This window comes from Drosophila erecta, unplaced genomic scaffold (genome assembly GCF_003286155.1).
Source record: "Drosophila erecta strain 14021-0224.00,06,07 unplaced genomic scaffold, DereRS2 tig00000055-arrow-pilon, whole genome shotgun sequence".
NCBI classification, from domain to species: domain Eukaryota; kingdom Metazoa; phylum Arthropoda; class Insecta; order Diptera; family Drosophilidae; genus Drosophila; species Drosophila erecta.
In genome coordinates this window covers 12,610,545-12,632,368 of record NW_020825200.1, presented here as the reverse complement: position 1 = coordinate 12,632,368, position 21,824 = coordinate 12,610,545, and the positions used below count along the sequence as shown (strand labels likewise).

The window sequence follows — 21,824 nt, the reverse complement described above, 5'->3', positions numbered from 1 at the left end:
GCAAAAGTGCGCATTACTTACAGTTAATTTTGTGGCTAGCAAGTTATCAGAATAAATTTTGATTATAGATGCCCATCAGTTGTCAAAACTTATAATGTAATTACAATAACGTCAAACTATTTAGAAAGTAATGCTTTTAAAGCCTAATTAAAGCGATTTCGTGGCTTAATTAATCATAAATTACCCTTTATATTTACGACTATTTACGACGACCATGCGCCAAATAATTTCATTTATTCGAAAAGTTCTTATCACATAAATGCCATAAATCGACGATTTCTGAACTTAATTGCTCACCGAATTCGGGTATGGAAATTGGTTTATTAACTCACAATTTCCAACTAATACATAGGTTATGGCATGCCCATTTAAACCCAATTTCGCACTAATGACGTCTAATTAATTGCACAAATAGCTATGATTCAGCAAGGCTCCTTTATGCAAACCATGTCCTTTCCAACTACCCAACTCTGGTTTATTGTTAGACAAGAATATTGATGAGAGCACAAGGACGGCGTCTGGTTTCCATGGAGCAGGAAGACTTGACTGATGGAACCATAATCGTTGCCATTAGCTACCCCTCACTGTGCTGAGCTTATTGAATGAAATACAAAACTATGAGAGTTCTCGACTGGACTGGCTGACTTACTGGCCTTGAGCACAAGATTGGCCAAGTTTATGCTAAAAGCAGAATATGCAATAAAAACCAAGGCAGAAATCAAGTTGACAAAAAGGTCGGAGCTAGCGACGGTTTCTTTAGCTTATTATGAATGCATATTTCAGGCTTAATCCCAAAGTGGCAAAACGAGAATGTTGCAGGACGGAATCGGATTGGATGGAACTGCTTTTGGTCAGCGGGCATCCAATGTGGCAACATTCACATCAAGTATCTTGTATCTTGTATCTCGGATCGCTCTGGTTTCGTTTCGCTTCTTGTTCCCTGGCTTTTTGGCCCGGTCAACTGGTTTGAGGGTAGCTTCTTCTTTTAATCGAGTTCATCATTGTTCATTATTGTCGCCACGGCTCTTGCAAGTGTTTAATTTTATGCCGCCTGCTGCTGCTGCTGCTGCTGCTGCTGCCGCTGTTTCTGCCTCGAAGGTCAACAAGTGCCAAGGAGGAATTGGCCTGGCCAAAAACTGGAACTTATTCGATTTCATATGCCTACGCCTTCGATGGAAATTTTAATAAGCAACCGAAGGTCAGCAACAGGAGATTTTTAGCCTGCGGTTTGGTCAGCAATTTTGCCTTTCATTTTCTCGCTCCTCGCTCCTCGCTTCTCGCTTCTCCTGCCCGAGACTCGGAGCCACATCAAAAAGCCGAGAAACTTCCACAAGGAATTCTAATCAGAAAAGTTTTCTCGGTCCGTGCAGCTGGGCCTGGGAAAATCATTTGGTCGAGAGCCAGCAATTTCCACAAGGTTACCTCGTCGAAAGCCTCAATTTGTTACAGCCAGCAACCGCACACGATGACAATTGCATGTCACATTCAGTTTCCATCTATCCCTCCGCAAATGCACGCGAAGAGCACCTGAGTGGCCCACCTGAGAAACCGATCAACTTTCGGGGGTGGACAGGTGGGCGTGGGCGTGGCACGCCCGAGTTGACACACAAATTAGTGGCTTCCCAGCGGCTGGCACTTCAAGTTCAAGACAGGAAAAAACACCAGGTAATTGGCATCTGTTAGCCAGAGTTGGGGTACAGCGAAAAAGTGAGAAGAGATGAATAGATATTACAGGGGCAAAAGTCGAAAGTAGCACACACTTTCAATATTTTTCACAGCATTAACTTAAGTGATGTTAGTTTGCAAATTGCAGATAAGGGTATATGTATGGAATAACAAAGATAGCAAAATTAAGGATTAAATCTGACAAATTAAAGAAACTTGTTGGTGAAGAGTTTTTTGTGGCCGAATTATTATATCACTCTCAATTTAAATGCATGAGGGTGTGAGAAGATCTCCGAGTGCAATTGCAAATTCAAGTGCATACACAAATTACCAATGCAAACAGACAATAGCTAACTGCAAACAACATTGGAGGCATTTTGAGTCACCAAGCATGATGGCCATCATGGCCGGCGGATACATTTGTATCTGGAGTGTGTGCGACTACAGATAGACCAGATAGAGATACAGATACAAATGCCCAAACACATGCAGATACGTATCTCGTTGCTGGCCGCGCTCGAATTACAAAAAAAATCGTGCAAATTGTGTTTGCTCTTTTGGGTACAAATACTCAATCACTCGGCCGGGCTTAGTGTGTCATTTTCCAGATACAGATACAGATACAGATACATTTACATACACTTACACTCACAGAACGTGTTTAGCCATGATGGACAAGGGCAAGGGATTTTTCACACTCTGCCGTTTGCATAATTGATTCGAACAGATTCGATTGAAGGTCGATTGATTTGCTGTTTTCGCTGCCGGTGCTGGTATCTCTCAAGAACTTTAATGAGATGTCAGGTGGATCGATTGGGTTAGTGCTGGGGTAAATTGCCATGAAATCGGTCTAATTAGCTGAAATCAAACGTTGAAATTGGTCGCGCTTTCAACGTGAATTTGATGTTGGTAGGTGGAACTTCATGGGACGAAAAACATATTTCAAAACAACATTTCGCACCACCAGAACAGCTCGATTATACGTTTATACGTTGATAATTATTTTTAGAAATTACTTATCCAAATACATTCAAGTTATACCGAAAATATGTTTGCAATCAGTAATAGATTAGTTAATTGATTGAAACTTATAAATTAATGTTTTTTGTTTTCTATTTAATTGGATACTTCAGCGACTATTTCCTCTATTATCTGATCAAAGAAAACCAAGCATTAATTCCATATGGACGTCGTTCATGCCTATTAATATCTTGACTTTTGCTCAAGAGCCAAACAAATGGCCAACACAGGCGAATTCGAATGAATTAATGCAAATGCAAATGCAAATGCAGAGAACAAACAAATGATTGACATAAATTACAGAAAATGGCTGCCACGGCTAACCATGAAGATCATTTAACGTTGGCTTCTGCAAAATCTTTCTTTGTGCTGCTGTATTTGCTGCAATTGAAATCATAAATTCTAGCAGCTTAATGACCAGAGTCAAAGTGGAGTCAAGCCAAGTGGAAAATTGACTAAGAGGGGTAAGAGTCGAGGCTTTGTTTGCTTTGTTCGGTTTGGTTTGGTTTTGTAATTATATTTTGAACTTTGCCGCCAAGCTGCAAAACGTGCCTAATTGATATTCTTAATGGCCATACACACAGATAGTCGCAGACTCGCGACGGCGACTGAGCAATTCACACTTCATTTGAAAATTTGCATACATAAATGCCAATACAGATTGCATGTGATGGGGCAGAGCCTGGCCAAAGATTGCAGACTAACCAAGTTTTAATCGATGGTAGCTTTAAGCTTTAAATTGCACTTTACACTGCAAGAAGTTGAAATATTTTCAAGCAATTCAGCCCATGATCTGACCAAATATTACGACTACTACATACTATTGGTGCACCTGAAAATTTCACGATAAATTACAGCTAAGTGTACCTTTTTTTTGAGTGCGTCTGGCCAACTTGGCCAACTCTCACGTTCCCAATATCGTGTCCAATGCTAGGGCTTCGCCAGTGCACTGGTCCGTTAAATGGGTCGAAGACAAAGCTGCGGTTGTTGCTTTAGTTTTTGTTGCTGGTGGTGGTGCTGATGGTGGTGGTGGTAAACGCCCCGCAGAAGAAGACCAAACAAGCCGAAGAGCAGAAGCTGGCCAACACGTTGACAATGACAACAATTGTAAGCGACAGAGCAAACATCCATTGAAGCAGCCCAACCAGCAACAGCCATCCATCCGTCCAGCCATCCATCTGGCCATCAGACATTGCCGCAATTTTAAATGACCAAATTCGTCTTGTGGTTTGTACTTGAGCGACCCAAAACTGGTAAACGAAATGCTATATCAAATCGGCCAAGAAAAAAGAGAGAACAACTCGGGCCAGCTGTCAAATCGACCAAACTGAAATCGAAATCGAAAACGAATACGAATCCGAGCCGAAATCTTTCTTCTTGTTGTGCGTTTCTTGGATTTTGCTTCGCAGCCGTAAAATGTTAAAATATGTAGCCGTAAAATCGCCTTGCCCCTGCTCAAATCAAAATGCAATAAATGAAATGTACAAATGAATTAAATGATTGAATTCAGAGGGGGCTGCAAAAGGAAATTAAGTAAGAGATGCGGAGAAAATTTCTGTTGAAATGCGTTTACTTTTCATGTGGCTTTACTAAATGATAATTTAAACATTTATTCGGTAAGATTTCGACGAGCTCGTGCGGCGTACGAATGTATAATCAACTGCCAAATCGGATAAAGTTCGAACACAGATTATGGAAGAAACCCCAAGACGTGGATTAAAGTAATGAGGGTTCTCTATCTTGTAATAAATTACGTTTCCAACTAATTCAGCAATTTATTTCGTTGTAAGTTTCTAAGAATGGCAACATTTTGCTTTGAATATTACGTTACAACAAGCTTGTTGTGATTTTACATGATCACGCGATCATCATTTCGGTGCCTGATCTATCTCACCAATTAGCTAAATAATCAGCACTAAAATTAGTCCCGATGTTTTTATTGAGAAATGCAGCGATTAGAAGGAGCTGACAAGATGATAAGGACGCTTTTATGATTAAAGGGTGCCAAACAATTCCTAAAATCGTAATCTGTCAAATAAAAACATCTTCGCGTTCTTGTTTGACATAATGTTCAAGGACAAACTTCCACACACAGCCACTTTGATTTACAACCTCAATTACTCAGCCACCGTTTTGGGCAGCCCCTAGAGAACTGAGCTGACACCCGACCACGCCATATAGCATATAGCAAATACCAACTAACAGATCTAAACCAAAACGAAACGAACCGAACCGAACCGAACCGAAAAGAACTGAGCAAACCATCGCCATCTTCAACTGGTGGGCCATTTATGGGTCTGGCAATGCCAAAAGACCGACAAAACATGAGAAGAATTCTTCGGCTCGTATTATTTATTTATTTATTTCGTGTATCGCTTAACTGCCGAAATAAACACGATCAAGGCTAACTGCGACAACGGCGATGACAACACGGACTGGAAAACACATTTCGGCACCAGTAATTTCGGCTTCTTTTGGCCGAAGCCGCCAGAACAGCCAGAACAAGTGCAGATACATTCGTCGGCTCTCCACGGCGAAGGTAAGATATTGGTATTTATTTATGCAAATTTCCCGCTCGGCTGCCAAATGAAGAACATGTGGTAATGGCGCTGCTCCGATGTTAATGATGTTGGCAAACGCTGAGTGGCAAATGCAAATTCTGGTTTCCTCGCTTTCGGGTGACAACTCTTGCGAAGTCAATAGGTTGCGTATACGCAGCGTTGACTCTTCTGAGGATTGAAGTATGCCAGTTTTATGGGCCACTTAATTACTAATGTTATCTGTCGCGTCATCTTTGTGGTTGTCTATACCTTGTTTGATAGTTACTAGTAAGTCTAACGCCATGATAAGCTGGCAATAATGTAATCTTAAATATATTGAGCATTAAAATGATTGCCTTTTATTAAAACTATTAAGTCTTCCACATGCTAAATCATTCTTTCAAAGTACCACCATTAATTTTAGCCATTGCTATATGTAGGTAAGCATATATGGTTTTAAGAAAATGTGCTTAGATGTATTTTATGGAAACAACACTGTTGTGATTGTTTAGTTTCATTCAGCACACAAAACCATGCATTTTGGCGGATACTCATGTGTAAAATAATTGCAATTTGTCGGCGAAGCACAACTACAGCCATTCATCGCGATGATGATGATTGCGATGGATTTGATGAAGGTGGCGATGGCTGTGGATGATGAGCAGTGGCCCACGGGGCGTATACAGAATGTAGAATGGGTTTCGGCTGTGAGCGATGATCTCACATGCACTCATTGCACGAAAGACCAAAGCGAGCGAATTGGCTCTCTCTTGGCGCTGCACGCACACACACACACACACACCACTCATGTGTGAGAGAGAGCAGGCACTTACAGATCCGGAGAGCGAGAGTAGTAGCCTTTGTCACTTGGAGCTTTACAAGCCATTACATAACGTCGTAATGAAGCGTCAATCTGCGTCGCAGGTCCAGAAGTGGAAAACAGAAAACAGAAAGCAGAAAACAGAAAACAGAAGAGCGAGAGAACCAACCCATACCAATGCAGATGAGCAGCGTTGTGTGAACATTTCATGGTCACCCATACCAACAGATCCCATCCATACGCGTGTGTGTGTGTGTGCGAAGTAAATACTCGCATTGTAGCCAAACAGCAGAAAAAAGGCACGAAGCCAGCCAAACATTTTTGCAGTGCACTGTGAACCGTTTTCGCATAGTGAAAACTTTTCCATGGCATTTAATGCATCCCAACGGTGGGGAATAGTAGAAACCTTTACTAGATGGAGAGGGAATTTGCTGTGTAATAATGCAATTGGCTTTCAGCTTCCCGTTTTAAGCCCCCCCTCTCCATATGGCTCCCCCAGCTTCAATGGTTTGGCAACCGCTTTTTGTTCAGTTTCTGTTGCGAATTTCACTTTTTGCACTCCGCTTTTTATACATTTTATTTTCAGCCAGCTCTAGTTTGGCAATTACATGGCGAGCTCTTTTTAAATTCAATTTTTAAATCTGACAGCAAGGCAAACATTAATGTTGCAAGCATTAAACGGGAGTTTAGCGAACAGTTGCAATTAAGGCGCGCAAATTATTTAAATGCACTTTCTGTTTATTGTGCCGATGTAAAATCGGAATTTCTTGCTGATATTAAATAGGAATAATTGTTTCAAGAATGCATTCACACTAAGAAAATGTAGGTAGATCTTATCTTTGCTATCATCTCAAGCAAACAAATTTCACAGCTGACCAGCAAGTGAGTTCCTCCCAAAATTGAAGGGATTCGAATATATAATGTTGATGCTTTTCGTGAATTTCAGTACTGGTAATACCTCTAGGCAAAATCTGGCTTTGCTGGTTTCCTGGAATTGCTTTTGCAGCGACAAATGCATTTAGCTGGAATCCAAACAAATCGCCGGGTGCCATGGTGCGTATGAGTAATGTGAAACCTATGCTGGTAAACATTTCTTTAGAACATTTAGCTGGAAATCCAGCACATCTGAGTCATCCAGCTGGGTGGGCATAGAATCTGCGCAGCTTCCAATTACCAACGGAAAACAAAACACTCTTGGATTAGTCACTCTGAATTTCGTTCTAGGGCTTGGCCAAGCAGCGTATACGTAATATGCAGTACAGTGCAGTTCGTGAGCAGCATTTGGCTTTCAAATGCAGCCTGCGCGCTGCTGCTGGATTCTATAATTTATAATTACAAATGTACGGCCCTTGGTTGTCCCCCTGCCCGGCGATGCTGTGATTTATTTAGCTTTTTTATTAGTGCATCGGCGAGTTAGACCCGTTTCTGGTCGGCGGCAATTGCAACCTTGAACTTGATATTAGATACGATGGCGCGCGTGAGTGAGATTGTGTGAGAAATATTTGTCGACTTCTCACAACCGGTTTTCGCATCGATTCGACGGCCAAGGGCAATGGTATCTCTGGCACATCATTTTCTTCCCGCCCAGTCATCAAAATTTAATTTAAAGATACTCTTGCCGACTTATCTCTTCGGGCTGCCTTTCTCCGCCTTTTTTTGTGTTCTTTTCTGTTTCTGCCAGAGGTTGAGTCATATCAGCAAAAGACTACCAAATATTTGATAGTTATGTGCGTTTAGCCGAGCCAAACATTCCACCACCACCTAATCCCCACCCACTCGTCCTGTTTGTGTGCAAATATGTAAATCAATCTGGGTCGCCCCTAATGGCAAGGGCCCCAAAAGAGCCGGCGAAGGGCGACGGGTGAGGAGCAGCTCCTGTCAAGTGGTTGGCAGGCTACATAAATTGTGTGACAACCAAGGAAGCGCCACCCCTGGCCCTGCCCCCCACATCCACTGGGGATGGGAAAGTACGGCCTCTGGGGAGCGTCGTCATATGGAAAATTATTTTACGGCCACGCATCGCCATGTCACCGTAAAGTTTAAGTGAAATAATTGCACATTAAAATGCATCAAACAGACAGATGCAGCCAAGTAGATGCGAAAATATGGTATACACTTTCAGGCACTGCAGTCCCACAAATCTGTGGATACTCTAAGTCGAACTATGAAATCTAAGAAGTAAGATAGGAGAAGGGCGAGAAGTTTGCACACAGAAATGGGTACATTGCATTTTGAAAGTAATACCTCTGCCTGGTGTAGAGTATACGCAATCGGAAAATAAAAAGCTATAAAGAATTACAAGCGTATAGGAATGATCTATATGTGCATATGGTCGCCGAGACGGCCTACAATAAATTTCATCCAAATTACGTTTTCATGCCGTTGGCGTGCAATTTTCATTTAATTGAGGCTTACTGCGGTCTCTCGGGTGGGTGGTTTTCGCCCGCCTGTTGGCTTGGCCCGATCTCCAGCTGGCCAACGTGGCCGACTGTCCATCTGGCTGTCCGCCGGAATGGGGAACTTGCCTTGCGCGGTCGTTGGCGCAACAGATGCGCCCGCATTTCAAAGAACAATACAAAAATTAATCATTAAAGACTTTGACGATGAGTATAAGTACAATGACGACTGCGGCGACGTTGACATCGAGATCTAGCATAAAGAAGCCTACCTATGCACACATATACACGGCTTGTATCTGTCAGATAATTTTGCCTTTGCCGTGCATGTGAAAGCGTTGTTTATTAACTTGTATGCTACTTTGCTGTTTGATATATAACATTGAGCGATCTATAATTAAGCAAAAAAGAATCACTCACAATGCATCTGATTGAGTGACGATGACGGAATGGTAAGGGGGGGTAAGGTGGGCACAGCGCATTGCCACCGTAAAAACCATTCAATGTCACATTTGCGATGGAAAATGCAGCCCACAGCGCGTTTTCACATTTATTTTCCACTTAGAAAACATTTTACACTGGCCCACGTACATTTCCCCTTTTTTGTGCTTTGATTTCCGCATCGAGTTTTCTTTGTGAATAGGTTGAGTGAACCTAAAAGGCCACATTGGGGGAAACATTTCACTTCACTATCGCGCCAACTATGCACACACAATCAATTCGAATAAAATTATCAAAAATATGTCAGGGATTGTGACACACTTCTGCTGGCGTGGAAAATGTTCTATGAATATTCTAAGCGAAGTGCGCACCGCGGGAGTGAAAATAAACAAATTCCATGACAATGACCTTCTATCCCAACCAGATAAACAGATCTCGCAGTAAGTGAGCAAACATTTTGAGCAAACCAGCCAAATGTTCGAAAATTCACATAAACAGAGGGAAATGGGGGAGAGTGGCAGAAAGTGTGGGGAATCTAGAACAAATACAATATATACATATATACATATGAGTGTAAACAAATATATGCCTAGAACATTTCGTCTGAACGATAATGAAATAAAAGCAAGTTCACTGCACGGAAGTATCAAAGCATTCGGGTTTCGGGGGTGACAGCGTCACAAATCGAAATAGAAATAGCAGAAGAAATTGAAGCAAAACAATAATAATTAAATACTAGAGCGGGCACGACAGCAACAATTTCCATACGTCATCATTGTGTGGGCACAATGATTAATTAAACATTCGGCGGGCAAGAGGGGCAAGTGTGTGTCGTCACAAAAGGTGGGAAAATTCAACGAATGTGTGCCTAAATTCATTTACATTTATCACATCAAAGTTTGCCACTCTTTGTTTCTTGAAGTACGTGAAAAATTATAAACCAGTTTCCTCCTACTAATACTTGAAAAGTAACTCAACAAATGAAGTGAAATGTGTACATGAGCTACTTAAATAGTAACACGTAACATGAACCTTTTTCATAGTTTAGCAGAAAATTCTTAAAGCCCTAAAGTCGATGATAGCATAGTGAGCAAGTCCGGCGGCCATTGCCCATCCACATCCACCCCAATCAATTTTCCACCCTGGCTCGAACTCCCCCAGTGCACTTACAAGCTTTAAATTAATTTGATCAGCTTAAGTTTCGTTTTCGGCGTTTTTGTTCTGGCCATTTGTGAAACCTGCTGCCCGCACGAGCAGAGTTGCCGAAAAAATGAGATGAGATTGGCCAGCGAGCTTCGGGCTTGAGATACATTTTATGGACATCATCGTTAAAGTAATCAGCAGTAACAACAAGAATCATCAGACGGCGGCATTAAGCCAAACCAAAAAAAGCACATATACGCCTATATAAAAGGCCAGCGCAGCCAGCGAAATAAAGTTAAAAGACTTTTAACCAAATTCAAGGTCAACTTCGTTTCAATAAATTGCAAACGGAATGGTACGGCCAGATCTGTGGGCAGTTCGGTGTCGACCAGATGACAGGGGACTGGCCCGAAGAAGATCTGCGACTTTTGACTGCATGACGCAAATGAGGCAAAAACCTGGCTTACCTGTAACTGAATCTTAGCCCTGCTCCTCCTGCCCGCCTCCTTCTCAAATATCTTGAGACATCCCAATCGTTTTTTACCAGGCAACGATTTTTCAACCGAATTTTTAGCGTGCTAATAAAGACTGTCGAAAACTTAAAGAAAGGCTTTAAAGAAGCGCAAGAGCAGCAAAATTAATGAAGCGAAGCAGAACATCTGGTATAATAAATACTTCTCCCAACGAAATATTTTATAAAATAAAAAGTGCAATTTTATTTTGGAATAACAATGCGTCAAGGCCCACTTCACATCTTCCACAAGCAAATATAAAATATACTTTAAATTAAAATTAAATTCTTTAAGGTAGTAACGTTTTTCTATACCTCTATAAAGTTGAATAAAAATATAAACCATACTTTAAATTAAAAGTACTAGATTTCCATGGCAGTTCAATGAAATTCTTTAAGGTAGTAACGTTTTTCTTCACCTCTGTAAACTTGAATAACTTGGGCAAGTCCAACATCCAACATTTGTTCCGCCACTTCGGAACAAGATTTAATTATGCTCTGTAACACCGCAAAGAGACCAAAAGTATTTTGGGCTAAATGCACTCTCCACATTTCACTATTGAAATGAAACCGCAAAATATACAAATATTTCCAGCATGTATTCAGCTCTGCGCTTAATTTGTTTATTTTACCTGTTAACCAATTTATTTCTGATAAATTGTTTATATGTCGTTGGCACACACAAGTCTGGGTCTGGTATCCGTTTCTGCTGTGGCTTTTGTTTACACATTTTAAATGAGCTTCATGTATTTTAAGTTCAATCAACTTTGCACCGCAGCCAAAAAACCAAAAACGCCCAAAACAGCGACCACAACAATTGATTAATTAATTAATTATTTATTGAACATGCAGCAATCAAAGATGTGTTTTTCATTCAACGCGAATGCGTTAGTCAAAGAAGCCGAAGAGATAAGATTTATGGATGAAATACCATTATGTTTATTGCATTTCCAACCAATATTATTGTATTATGTTATTATTGGTAATAATAAGAAATGCTAAAATTAGCTATCTAGATATTGAGAATTTCTTATTACCTAACGCGTGCATCCTAAAGATCAATGAAGTAATAAAAAGTTATGAAGTGAACATTTAAAGCTACAAATTTGGAAATTCCTTCTGTTTTTGTATAATAAACAAAAGCATAATCCCAAAATGGTATATGATTGATAATGTGTTTAGCGAAACTTCGCAAAGCAGAAAGAATGGAATTAGAGTTTATACATATGCACTCAAATACTCGCAAATAGATTTTCTCTATAAAACAAGATGCAACCAGCGAACTGAGATGAATAAAATGAGAAAAGCTGATGATTTATCGCAGCGGCTAAAGCAGCTCCACCAAAATTCAGCCCCACCACCCACCAGAATATCATTATTATTGGTTACCAAAGTGTTTGTGTTTATGATTAATTTCAAAAGTTTTCAAGCGAATGAAACAACTGTATGTTTTCAGAGATAATTTAAGCAGAAAATGAAGGGGATGCTTTGAAGAAGTTCCCAGCGCTTTTATTCTAAACTTATAAAACAGTGCACTTCCATTTGCAGCAGCTTTAAATATAGTATTATTCAATCAGAAAACCATATACCCTTTGTTTCCCTCCAAAGCAGGAAATGCTCGCGATTTGATTCTTTTCACTATTTCCTCTTCGGCTTCTCTGTGTGGTTTCTCATTGTCAGTTCTCTGGGGCCAAGTTTTTTATATGGCTGCGGGACAGGAAAAGATTGTGCCCCAAGGTCAGCTGAAGTAAACCGCATTATTGTTTTTAGTTGTTTTTTTCTCCCGCCACTAATTTACAACTGAGATGATGCGCAGAGATGCTAGCTAACGATAATGATTTCCTAGCTTTTCCTAGACAGTCTCATGTAAATGTCTAGAAAATCGTGAAGTCAAATATTGAGTGGGTAGTTAAAGGAATTTATGACTCAAGAATTGGTGTGAATTTAGTATTTGCTTGGACTATGCAAGTAAGAGTTCGTGAAAGGCAATGTGCCTGATCACCCCTCTCCACTATTCAATGATCTTTTTCAGTCTAAGTGCCTAGCCAGTAATTTCACCCTTGACTCGATGACTTAACTAAACCCTTGACTCCACCGTCTGGCCATAAAATAAAACCACTTCCAAAGTGCAGCAGGCAGCAGCAGCAGCGGCGGCAGCAGCAGCAGCCGCAGCAAAAGCAGTTGAAACAAGACTTTAGGACCGAGCAAGTGTTAATTTGTGGCCACATCAACCCGAGCTCTTGTTGAACCCGGCAACCCTGAAAACAGCCCTCCGGCAAGTGCAACTTAAAAAAGCAGCAAAAAATTAAGAGATTAATACGAGACAAGCAAATGCAAAATTTCAGCCATAAACAAGTCGGGAGAGCTCGGCACAAGACAGGGAATGCGATAAAACCAGCATGAAAGTGATGTAGAATTCGGAAGTCGAGGCGGGAAATACACTCGAAAAATCATGGCCACAATTTCCCTTTAAAAATGATTCATTTGGTTGCAGGGAATATAACTTAAGATTGGTACCTATGCATAACTATTCATATAATATTATTTACACAGGTATAATAAGTTGTCTGCATGTATTGGTTTGGTTAAAAGTTCTTTTGTTTAAAGTACAGCACAGTATGCCATATAGTATCATAAATGTTATTTCAAAAGCGATGCATTTTAATTTTCCGCACATTACGGAAAATGAGAGCAGCCAAAACGGAGGGGTTCTCCAGAAAACGATACTCAAAATGATATTTCATCTGACATTATCTAAATGCCTCGCCCCTCGCCTCGCGTTCTGGCCGGAGTCTTGGGGCAATTAGGCCTGCAATAATTCAGCAAAACAGAAAACAAAACTTGAACTTCAGCCCGCTGCCTTGGGAGCGAGTGCTGTGTGATATCTGGTAATTGCCAGCATCAATTGCATTACTCATGCGCCGCGTTGTCGCTGCGGCTAACTGCGGTTAGCCTTAGGCTGGGGGATCGAGAAAAACTAATGCGCGACGGGTGACATTGTAAGAAAATGCAGTTGCACTTGGTGCTGCCAACTAAAGATGCGAGCAGCGATGAGATGACATGAGAGGAAAACGTTTAGCTGGCATCAAATGCATTTGTTGGCGCTGCCAAGATTTCCAGTTCACCGTGAAACGGGACGCAGCTGGCCCAGAGTCTCAGGGTCGCGGTTTTGAACCATTTTCGCCAAGAGCTGGAGCACGAGAGCGGGCCAAAACCCGTTGTGCAACATTTGGTGGCCGCCGCATTTGGCCAGACGGATGACGGATGACGGCCAGCAACCTTGACCCGGTTCTACTTCTACAGCCTGGTCACCGCGTAACTACTGGCCTTTTCCATGCTTTTCCAATGCTCCCCGTTGACTCCCCGTTGGCTATCAGACAGACACAGAACCTAATTAGCATTTCCGCACGTTCGCTTTGTTGCTGCAGCAGTGAGTGTGGGATTTCCACAGGCGAAGGATACTGTTGCTGCTTGGGAAACCTAATTAAAAGTGCTCCTTGAACTCGCCGCCTGAAAGGTTTCAGCACGGATTAATGCCTCCGGTTGGCAGCTTCCAGTTAACACTTTAAGTCTTCCATCAGCAAGTCAAGAGGAGGGCCAACGCTGGCGAAGGAGCTTGCCATCAAGATGCTAAAGTTTTCAATTAGAACATTTTCCCATTTACATTTCAAATGGATTTGCCGCGCCCCTTGCGCTCGTTTGACTCTATCTTAATTGGTTTTTATCGCAGCGTTTTGGCTGGGGAATGGATATTATTGGACTTGGCTGCCTAAACATATCATGCATATATACAAGATAAACCCATAACAAAATTAATTATTATACACAAAATTTAAATATGAGACTTCACTTAGCTGTAAGCTGTCTGTTGCAACCACCCCTATTTCAATGCTGAACAACCAACTGTTGCCGGTTAGGGAAAGAAAAACGTTGCCACGATACTTGGCGGAAAACAAATAAGGGTCGCCATGGAAATGCCGCCGAGCGACCATAACAAAGGGCTTTCAAGTGTATTTTTCATTTACCAGCGGACCGCACGGCGAAAATGTTGCATCAGGGAATTATCCTGCGCGAGGGGCATGTGACCAGGACCATATATAATCTGGTAAGCTGTGGCATATTTTAAATTAAAATACAAACACTGAAGGACGCAGTGCTTCAGATCAAGGACAAGCGCTACGAGGATGTGATCGAGTGCATAACCAGTTTCGGGGAGGCGGCCAACACCAGGGCGGGTCTGTCCACCCTGGGACATTGCTACTACCACGCCCAGAAGTACGAGGAGGCGGCCACCTGCTACGAGCAGCTCTGCCAACTGGCGCCCAAGGAAGCCAAGTACAGGTGACACATGCAGAAGAATCTAAAGCAATGCAAATGTGTTATTCTGTGTTAATCCCTGCAGATTCTACTACGCCCAGTCACTCTACCAGGCTGGCATCTTTGCTGAAGCGCTGCGGGTGCTCAAGCAAATGGGCGACCAGGAGGACGAGCTCCGGGAGCAATGCCTGCAGCTGCAGAGTGCGATCCTCTACTCCAGCGAGGACTTCGCGGGCGCACAGAGCCTGCTGAATCAGCGGGCGGGGGGCAATGCGGATACCCTCAACGATGAGGGCTGTCTGCTGTTCCAGGCGGATCAGCACGAGGCGGCGGTGCAGCGGTATCAGGCAGCCCTGCAGGTGGGTGGATTCAACCCATTAGTGGCCTACAATGTGGCGCTGGCACATTTTCAAAAGAAGCAGAGGGCCCAGGCACTGGACTACACGTCCGAGATTGTGGAGAGGGGAATGCGCAATCATCCGGAGCTGGGAATAGGCGCCCAGGTGGATATTGCAGATGGCGGTGCCAGGAGCGTGGGCAATCCCATTACCATGGCCATTTCGGGCATAACTCAGGCACTCAATCTGAAGGCAGCCATAGAATTTCAGGACGGCAACGAGGAAGCGGCCAGGGACGCGCTCCTGGACCTACCTCCTCGGGCCGAAAGCGAACTAGATCCGGTCACATTGCACAATATGGCCCTAACCGATGTCCAAGGTCCTGTGGCGGGCCTGAGGAAGCTGGCGTTCCTCCTGGAGCTGGGTGCACCCTCCTGCCCGAAGGAGACCTTCGCCAACATCCTGCTCATCTGCTGCAAGCACGAACTTTACGAAACTGCTGCGGACATCCTGGCGGAGCATACGGACCTCACCTACAAGTATCTTTCGCAATATCTCTATGAGTTACTGGACTCGCTAATAACCGCACAAACCAGTGCCGAGTTGGCCGAGAAGAAACTGGCCACTCTGGCCTCCAGTCTGGCGGGTAAGCTGCGCAGCTTGGCCGCAAAAGTTCAGGAGGTCAGGGCCACCAATGAGCAACAGGCACTCAGGGATGCGCTCAAGGACTACGAACAGGCACTGGAACTGTGAGTTAACCTTAACGGCGTACTTAGTAGAATTTATTTACATTTCATTAAGGCCGGCTCGCGTCGGAATTTGTATATATTCAATGCAACAGTATAACGCTTTTTCAAACATAGTTACTTGCCTGTGGTGATGGCTCGGGCCTGGATCTCCTGGCGGGATGACGACTTCGTCGGAGCTGAACGGGAATTCCATGCGAGTGCCGAGTTCTGTTCGGAGAACTCCATTTGGCGACTGAATGCAGGACATGTGCTCTTCATGCAGGGCGACAAGTACAATGAGGCGGCTGCCTTTTATGAACCCATCGTGCGCCAGCACTCAGATGATGTGAGATTAAAACATTTAAGCTATTCACACAGAATGCCCGGTACCCAAATGCCCGGTGGATAACACCAAGAGGTGTTTGAACCATGACTATGTCCTAGTAAGGGAAATATCTGTAATATACATATGTATCTATGCGTTGTCCGTATAATTATACGGACAATTCAAGTAGCGGGTAACATTAAGCTATGCTTTAGAGTCAGTTAAGAGTACCGGGTATCTAACAGTCGGTACACCCGACTATGCCACATCAGGTGTCACCCAATTTTAATCTGCCACCCCCGTGTCAACCAGATCATGTCCGTTCCCGCAGCGGTGCTGGCCAACCTGTGCGTCTCCTACATCATGACATTCCAGAACGAGGAGGCCGAGGAGCTGATGCGTAAAGTGGAAAAGGCCGAGGAGATGAAGGGCAATCTGGGCAAGCAGTACCACCACCTGTGCATTGTCAATCTGGTGGTGGGCACACTCTACTGCGCCAAATCCAACTATGAGTTCGGCCTCTCCCGCATCGCCCATGCCCTGGAGGGTGGGTCTGGGAACCGGCTCTACGCCGACACCTGGCTGCATGTGAAGCGCTGTATCCTGGGTCTTCTCACCGGCATGGCCAAGCAGAACATCATCCTGCCCTATGCCACCGTGCAGGAGGTACTAAGCTTCCTGCGCTTCTGCGAGGCCTACGGCCTCTTTACGCCGGCCAACATTTTTTCGGCCACCGAGCAGGTGCCGGAGGAGCCACTTACCATTGGACTGGAGGCCAGGAAGTTGCGGCTCCTGCTGATTAAGCTGAGCGAATACGATAACTTTTAGACCCAGCTTTAACTTCTTAATAAATCTATTCATGGAACAAAACATATTACAGTCATATAAGAAATAAATAACAAAAAGTATAATTCCTTTACAAGCCACTATTTTTTGATACAATTTGGAGTACTCTAACACTATATTTAATAATAGTTAATTTTCGTATACGCTTTTCATAGCTTTTATAAACTTTTAAGCTACAATTTTGAGCATTTCTATTAAAGTGTGTTGAGAAAAAATACATTTCAGCAGTACCGGCAGAAAAATAAGAAATAACCTGCCTTGGCTCTGTGAAAGCTGGTAATTCCACTAAGGACTGGGGCCAATGTGAATAGGCAAAATAAGGCGGGTAATAAATATAAATGACACAAAAAAAGTGGATAAACAGAAATCTGTCATAAATCACATTAATGGCAGACTTTCATCAGGCAGGTAAGCGCAACCAGGAAGTGGATTGTATGCCAATCTATTGACAAAGAACCGAACAGCACGTGCTAACCGGGGTGAATTGCCCTCCCATTTATCTACTTTTTCCCAACCCCATAAGCGTTCTGCTCGGCGAGCACGTGAGTACTCACGCGTTCGATTTGACAACGTGTTTATGTCGCAGCTCAATTCCGCATTGACAGCCTCATCGACATCATCATCATCATCACCCTCATCAGTGGCACAAAAAAGTCGACTAAGAAATACTTGGTATGTCCCAAGACTGAAGTTCTAAGGTCCATAACTCAGCCTCTCCTAATCGGATTTTGAAGTGGCATACCTCTAAAAGTTTCTGGAGCAATTCTCTAACAATCTGCATTCAAATTTGAAAAATTATTTTTTTTTAAATTTTTTTTATATTTTTCTGATGTAAAAATTCAGAAATGTCCAAAGACTGAAGTTCTAAGGTCCATAACTCAGCCTCTCTTAATCGGATTTTGAAGTGGCATACCTCTAAATGTTTCTGGAGCAATTCTCTAAAAATCTGCATTCAAATTTAAAAAATTATTTTTTTTTTAATATTTTTGTGATTTTTCTGATATTATAATTATGTAAAAATTCAGAAATGTCCAAACACTGAAATTCTAAGGTCCATAACTCAGCCTCTCTTAATCGGATTTTGAAGTGGCATACCTCTAAATGTTTCTGGAGCAATTCTCTAACAATCTGCATTCAAATTTAAAAAATTATTTTTTTTTAATATTTTTGTGTTTTTTCTGATGTTATAATATGTACAAATTCAGAAATGTCGAAAGACTGAAGTTCTAAAGTCCATAACTCAACCTCCCTTAATCGGATTTTGAAGTGGCATACCTCTAAATGTTTCTGGAGCAATTCTCTAACAATCTGCATTCAAATTTAAAAAATAATTTTTTTTTTAAATTTTTGTCATTTTTCTGATGTTATAATTATGTACAAATTCAGAAATGTCCAAAGACTGAAGTTCTAAGGTCCATAACTCAGCCTCTCCTAATCGGATTTTGAAGTGGCATACCTCTAAATGTTTCTGGAGCAATTCTCTAACAATCTGCATTCAAATTTAAAAAAATATTTTTTTTAATATTTTTGTCATTTTTCTGATGTTATAATTATGTAAAAATTCAGAAATGTCCAAAGACTGAAGTTCTAAGGTCCATAACTCAGCCTCTTCTAATCGGATTTTGAAGTGGCATACCTCTAAATGTTTCTGGAGCAATTCTCTAACAATCTGCATTCAAATTTAAAAAATAATTTTTTTTTTAAATTTTTGTCATTTTTCTGATGTTATAATTATGTACAAATTCAGAAATGTCCAAAGACTGAAGTTCTAAGGTCCATAACTCAGCCTCTCCTAATCGGATTTTGAAGTGGCATACCTCTAAATGTTTCTGGAGCAATTCTCTAACAATCTGCATTCAAATTTAAAAAATTATTTTTTTTTAATATTTTTGTCATTTTTCTGATGTTATAATGTTGCAGAAATTCAGAAATGTCGAAAGACTGAAGTTCTAAGGTCCATAACTCAGCCTCTCTTAATCGGATTTTGAAGTGGCATACCTCTAAATGTTTCTGGAGCAATTATCTAACAATCTGCATTCAAATTTAAAAAATTATTTTTTTTTAATATTTTTGTCATTTTTCTGATGTTATAATGTTGCAGAAATTCAGAAATGTCGAAAGACTGAAGTTCTAAGGTCCATAACTCAGCCTCTCTTAATCGGATTTTGAAGTGGCATACCTCTAAATGTTTCTGGAACAATTCTCTAACAATCTGCATTCAAATTTAAAAAATTATTTTTTTTTCATTTTTTTGATATTTTTCTGATGTTATAATGATGTAGAAATTCAGAAATGTCCAAAGACTGAAGTTCTAAGGTCCATAACTCAGCCTCTCTTAATCGGATTTTGAAGTGGCATACCTCTAAATGTTTCTGGAGCAATTCTCTAACAATCTGCATTCAAATTTAAAAAATTTTTTTTTTTTCATTTTTTTGATATTTTTCTGATGTTATAATGATGTAGAAATTCAGAAATGTCCAAAGACTGAAGTTCTAAGGTCCATAACTCAGCCTCTCTTAATCGGATTTTGAAGTGGCATACCTCTAAATGTTTCTGGAGCAATTATCTAACAATCTGCATTCAAATTTAAAAAATTATTTTTTTTTAATTTTTTTGATATTTTTCTGATGTTATAATGTTGCAGAAATTCAGAAATGTCGAAAGACTGAAGTTCTAAGGTCCATAACTCAGCCTCTCTTAATCGGATTTTGAAGTGGCATACCTCTAAATGTTTCTGGAACAATTCTCTAACAATCTGCATTCAAATTTAAAAAATTATTTTTTTTTCATTTTTTTGATATTTTTCTGATGTTATAATGATGTAGAAATTCAGAAATGTCCAAAGACTGAAGTTCTAAGGTCCATAACTCAGCCTCTCTTAATCGGATTTTGAAGTGGCATACCTCTAAATGTTTCTGGAGCAATTCTCTAACAATCTGCATTCAAATTTAAAAAATAATTTTTTTTTTATATTTTTGTCATTTTTTTGATGTTATAATTATGTAAAAATTCAGAAATGTCCAAAGACTGAAGTTCTAAGGTCCATAACTCAGCCCCATTCATCGGATTTTGAAGTGGAATACCTCTAAGTATTACCTCCTAGTTTTAGTAACAGTTTAAATATTTAATTATAGAAATAATAAGCTTAGACAATTGCTTTACTTAGCCAAACATACAGACTGAAGTCCAATTACGATTTCATACTAAATTATTTAAGGCATTTATATTTGCAAATAAGCCGAATCTATTTTTAAAATTTCTTAGAAAAAGGCTTGTTTTGTTACTTTACCAGTTCACTTAGGTACTTTTTTCTCATACTTTTTGAACTCCATACACTCTGTTCCAAATGAGGTATAAGAATGGCGACAAAAAATCGCTAACAAGCACTTTAAGCTGCTTCTGGGTGCTGTGGCATGCCCATGCCGCCTCCGCAGCCCCACTCCGTCATCATCCCCATTTCGAGCCCCATTCCCATCCCCATCACCATCAGCATTGATGTTGTCATTATACCCATCGACATCCTCCCTGTCATTACGCGACGCATACGAAAAAAGAGGAGGAACATATAGAACATGGAAACACTTGTCATCAACACAAACAGACTGAGCGACTCGCCCTCACAAAAACTGAGGATATAGAATGGGGCCTGAATCGGTCTCTAAGCGGGTATAGCAACACCTTTAGCCAGGAATTTCGTTATACCCTGACGGAAAGTGGAGCATTTAGCTCTAAACGGCAGATACATTTCGACTTTAGAGGTAATCCTCAGAATAGGTTATAAAATCATTATGAAGACGGGTCAAGCCAATTGAAATTACGTGTCTTAAAAGATAGCAAATTTATTAACAGAATTTGCGTTTATTTTGCATAGTGGTTTAGATATCGGAACCAAGTAGAAAGATATATTTATAATATAATATATAATATATTTATAATAATAATACAAATTAATTTAAAAAACTTTATACAAGAGTTTATATAAAAAACTGCTATTATTTGCTTCGTGCATTTCTTTGACATTTCAAGAAATACCATTCCTTAAATATAATTCAATTCCCAAAGAGTACACGAAACTTAGGTAAACTTCTTAAGCTCACGTTTTCTGCGACGCCGTCGAGAGTTTCTCATTTTGTTTTACTTTATCATGTCTGCTTGTTAGCCGCCTTTTGTTGGAGCCTCCTGCCTCCTGATCCGTTCGTCCTTATGCTCCTTTTATTTCTGCCCAATTCCATTTCAGCAAATTGTGCATTTCAACAGCCTTAACACTCTGTTGCCCCCGATTTTCCACTTAACCCATCAAGCGATGTGTCAATTGTTAATATGAATACCTCCCAAGCAGTTCGCCTGCCGAGCACCAAGCTAAAGTTAAGTTTTGGCAACTTTAACTAAATTGTGCCTGCCACTCAAACAGATTTTCCGGGCCATTTAAAGCAGCAAACCCGGAGACCCACAAGCACATAAATATGCATTTTTCTAAATGTCCTCGCAAACAGCTTCAATGCAGTCCCCAACTCGGCTGTCTGATCCTGTCACTGCCATTGTGTTGGGTAAAAAAGGAAAAGCTAACCGTTCCTAGCCGATGTAAGCATACCCTTAAGTACAGTATACCTATACTTCAAACGAGTGGATGGTTTACAAAATCTGAGAAAAGGTAGACTCATTTCAAATAGAAGTTTTATTCTACAACTCGCAATTTTTAGATACAAGATACTCCGTATAGGAAGTGCATTTTAA

The 21,824-nt window shown here is 41.1% G+C and overlaps 1 protein-coding gene across 1 annotated transcript; it reads left to right on the top strand.

Annotated features, from left to right (window-relative positions):
• Positions 1-14,503: 14,503 nt before the first annotated feature.
• On the top strand, positions 14,504-17,135 carry LOC6541191 (tetratricopeptide repeat protein 30 homolog). The gene is made up of 5 exons (XM_001969651.3): positions 14,504-14,641; positions 14,699-14,877; positions 14,939-15,940; positions 16,055-16,265; positions 16,557-17,135. The coding sequence occupies exons 1-5, from the start codon at positions 14,582-14,584 to the stop codon at positions 17,070-17,072; spliced, it is 1,968 nt and encodes a 655-aa protein (XP_001969687.2). The 5' UTR covers positions 14,504-14,581; the 3' UTR covers positions 17,073-17,135.
• Positions 17,136-21,824: the final 4,689 nt, after the last annotated feature.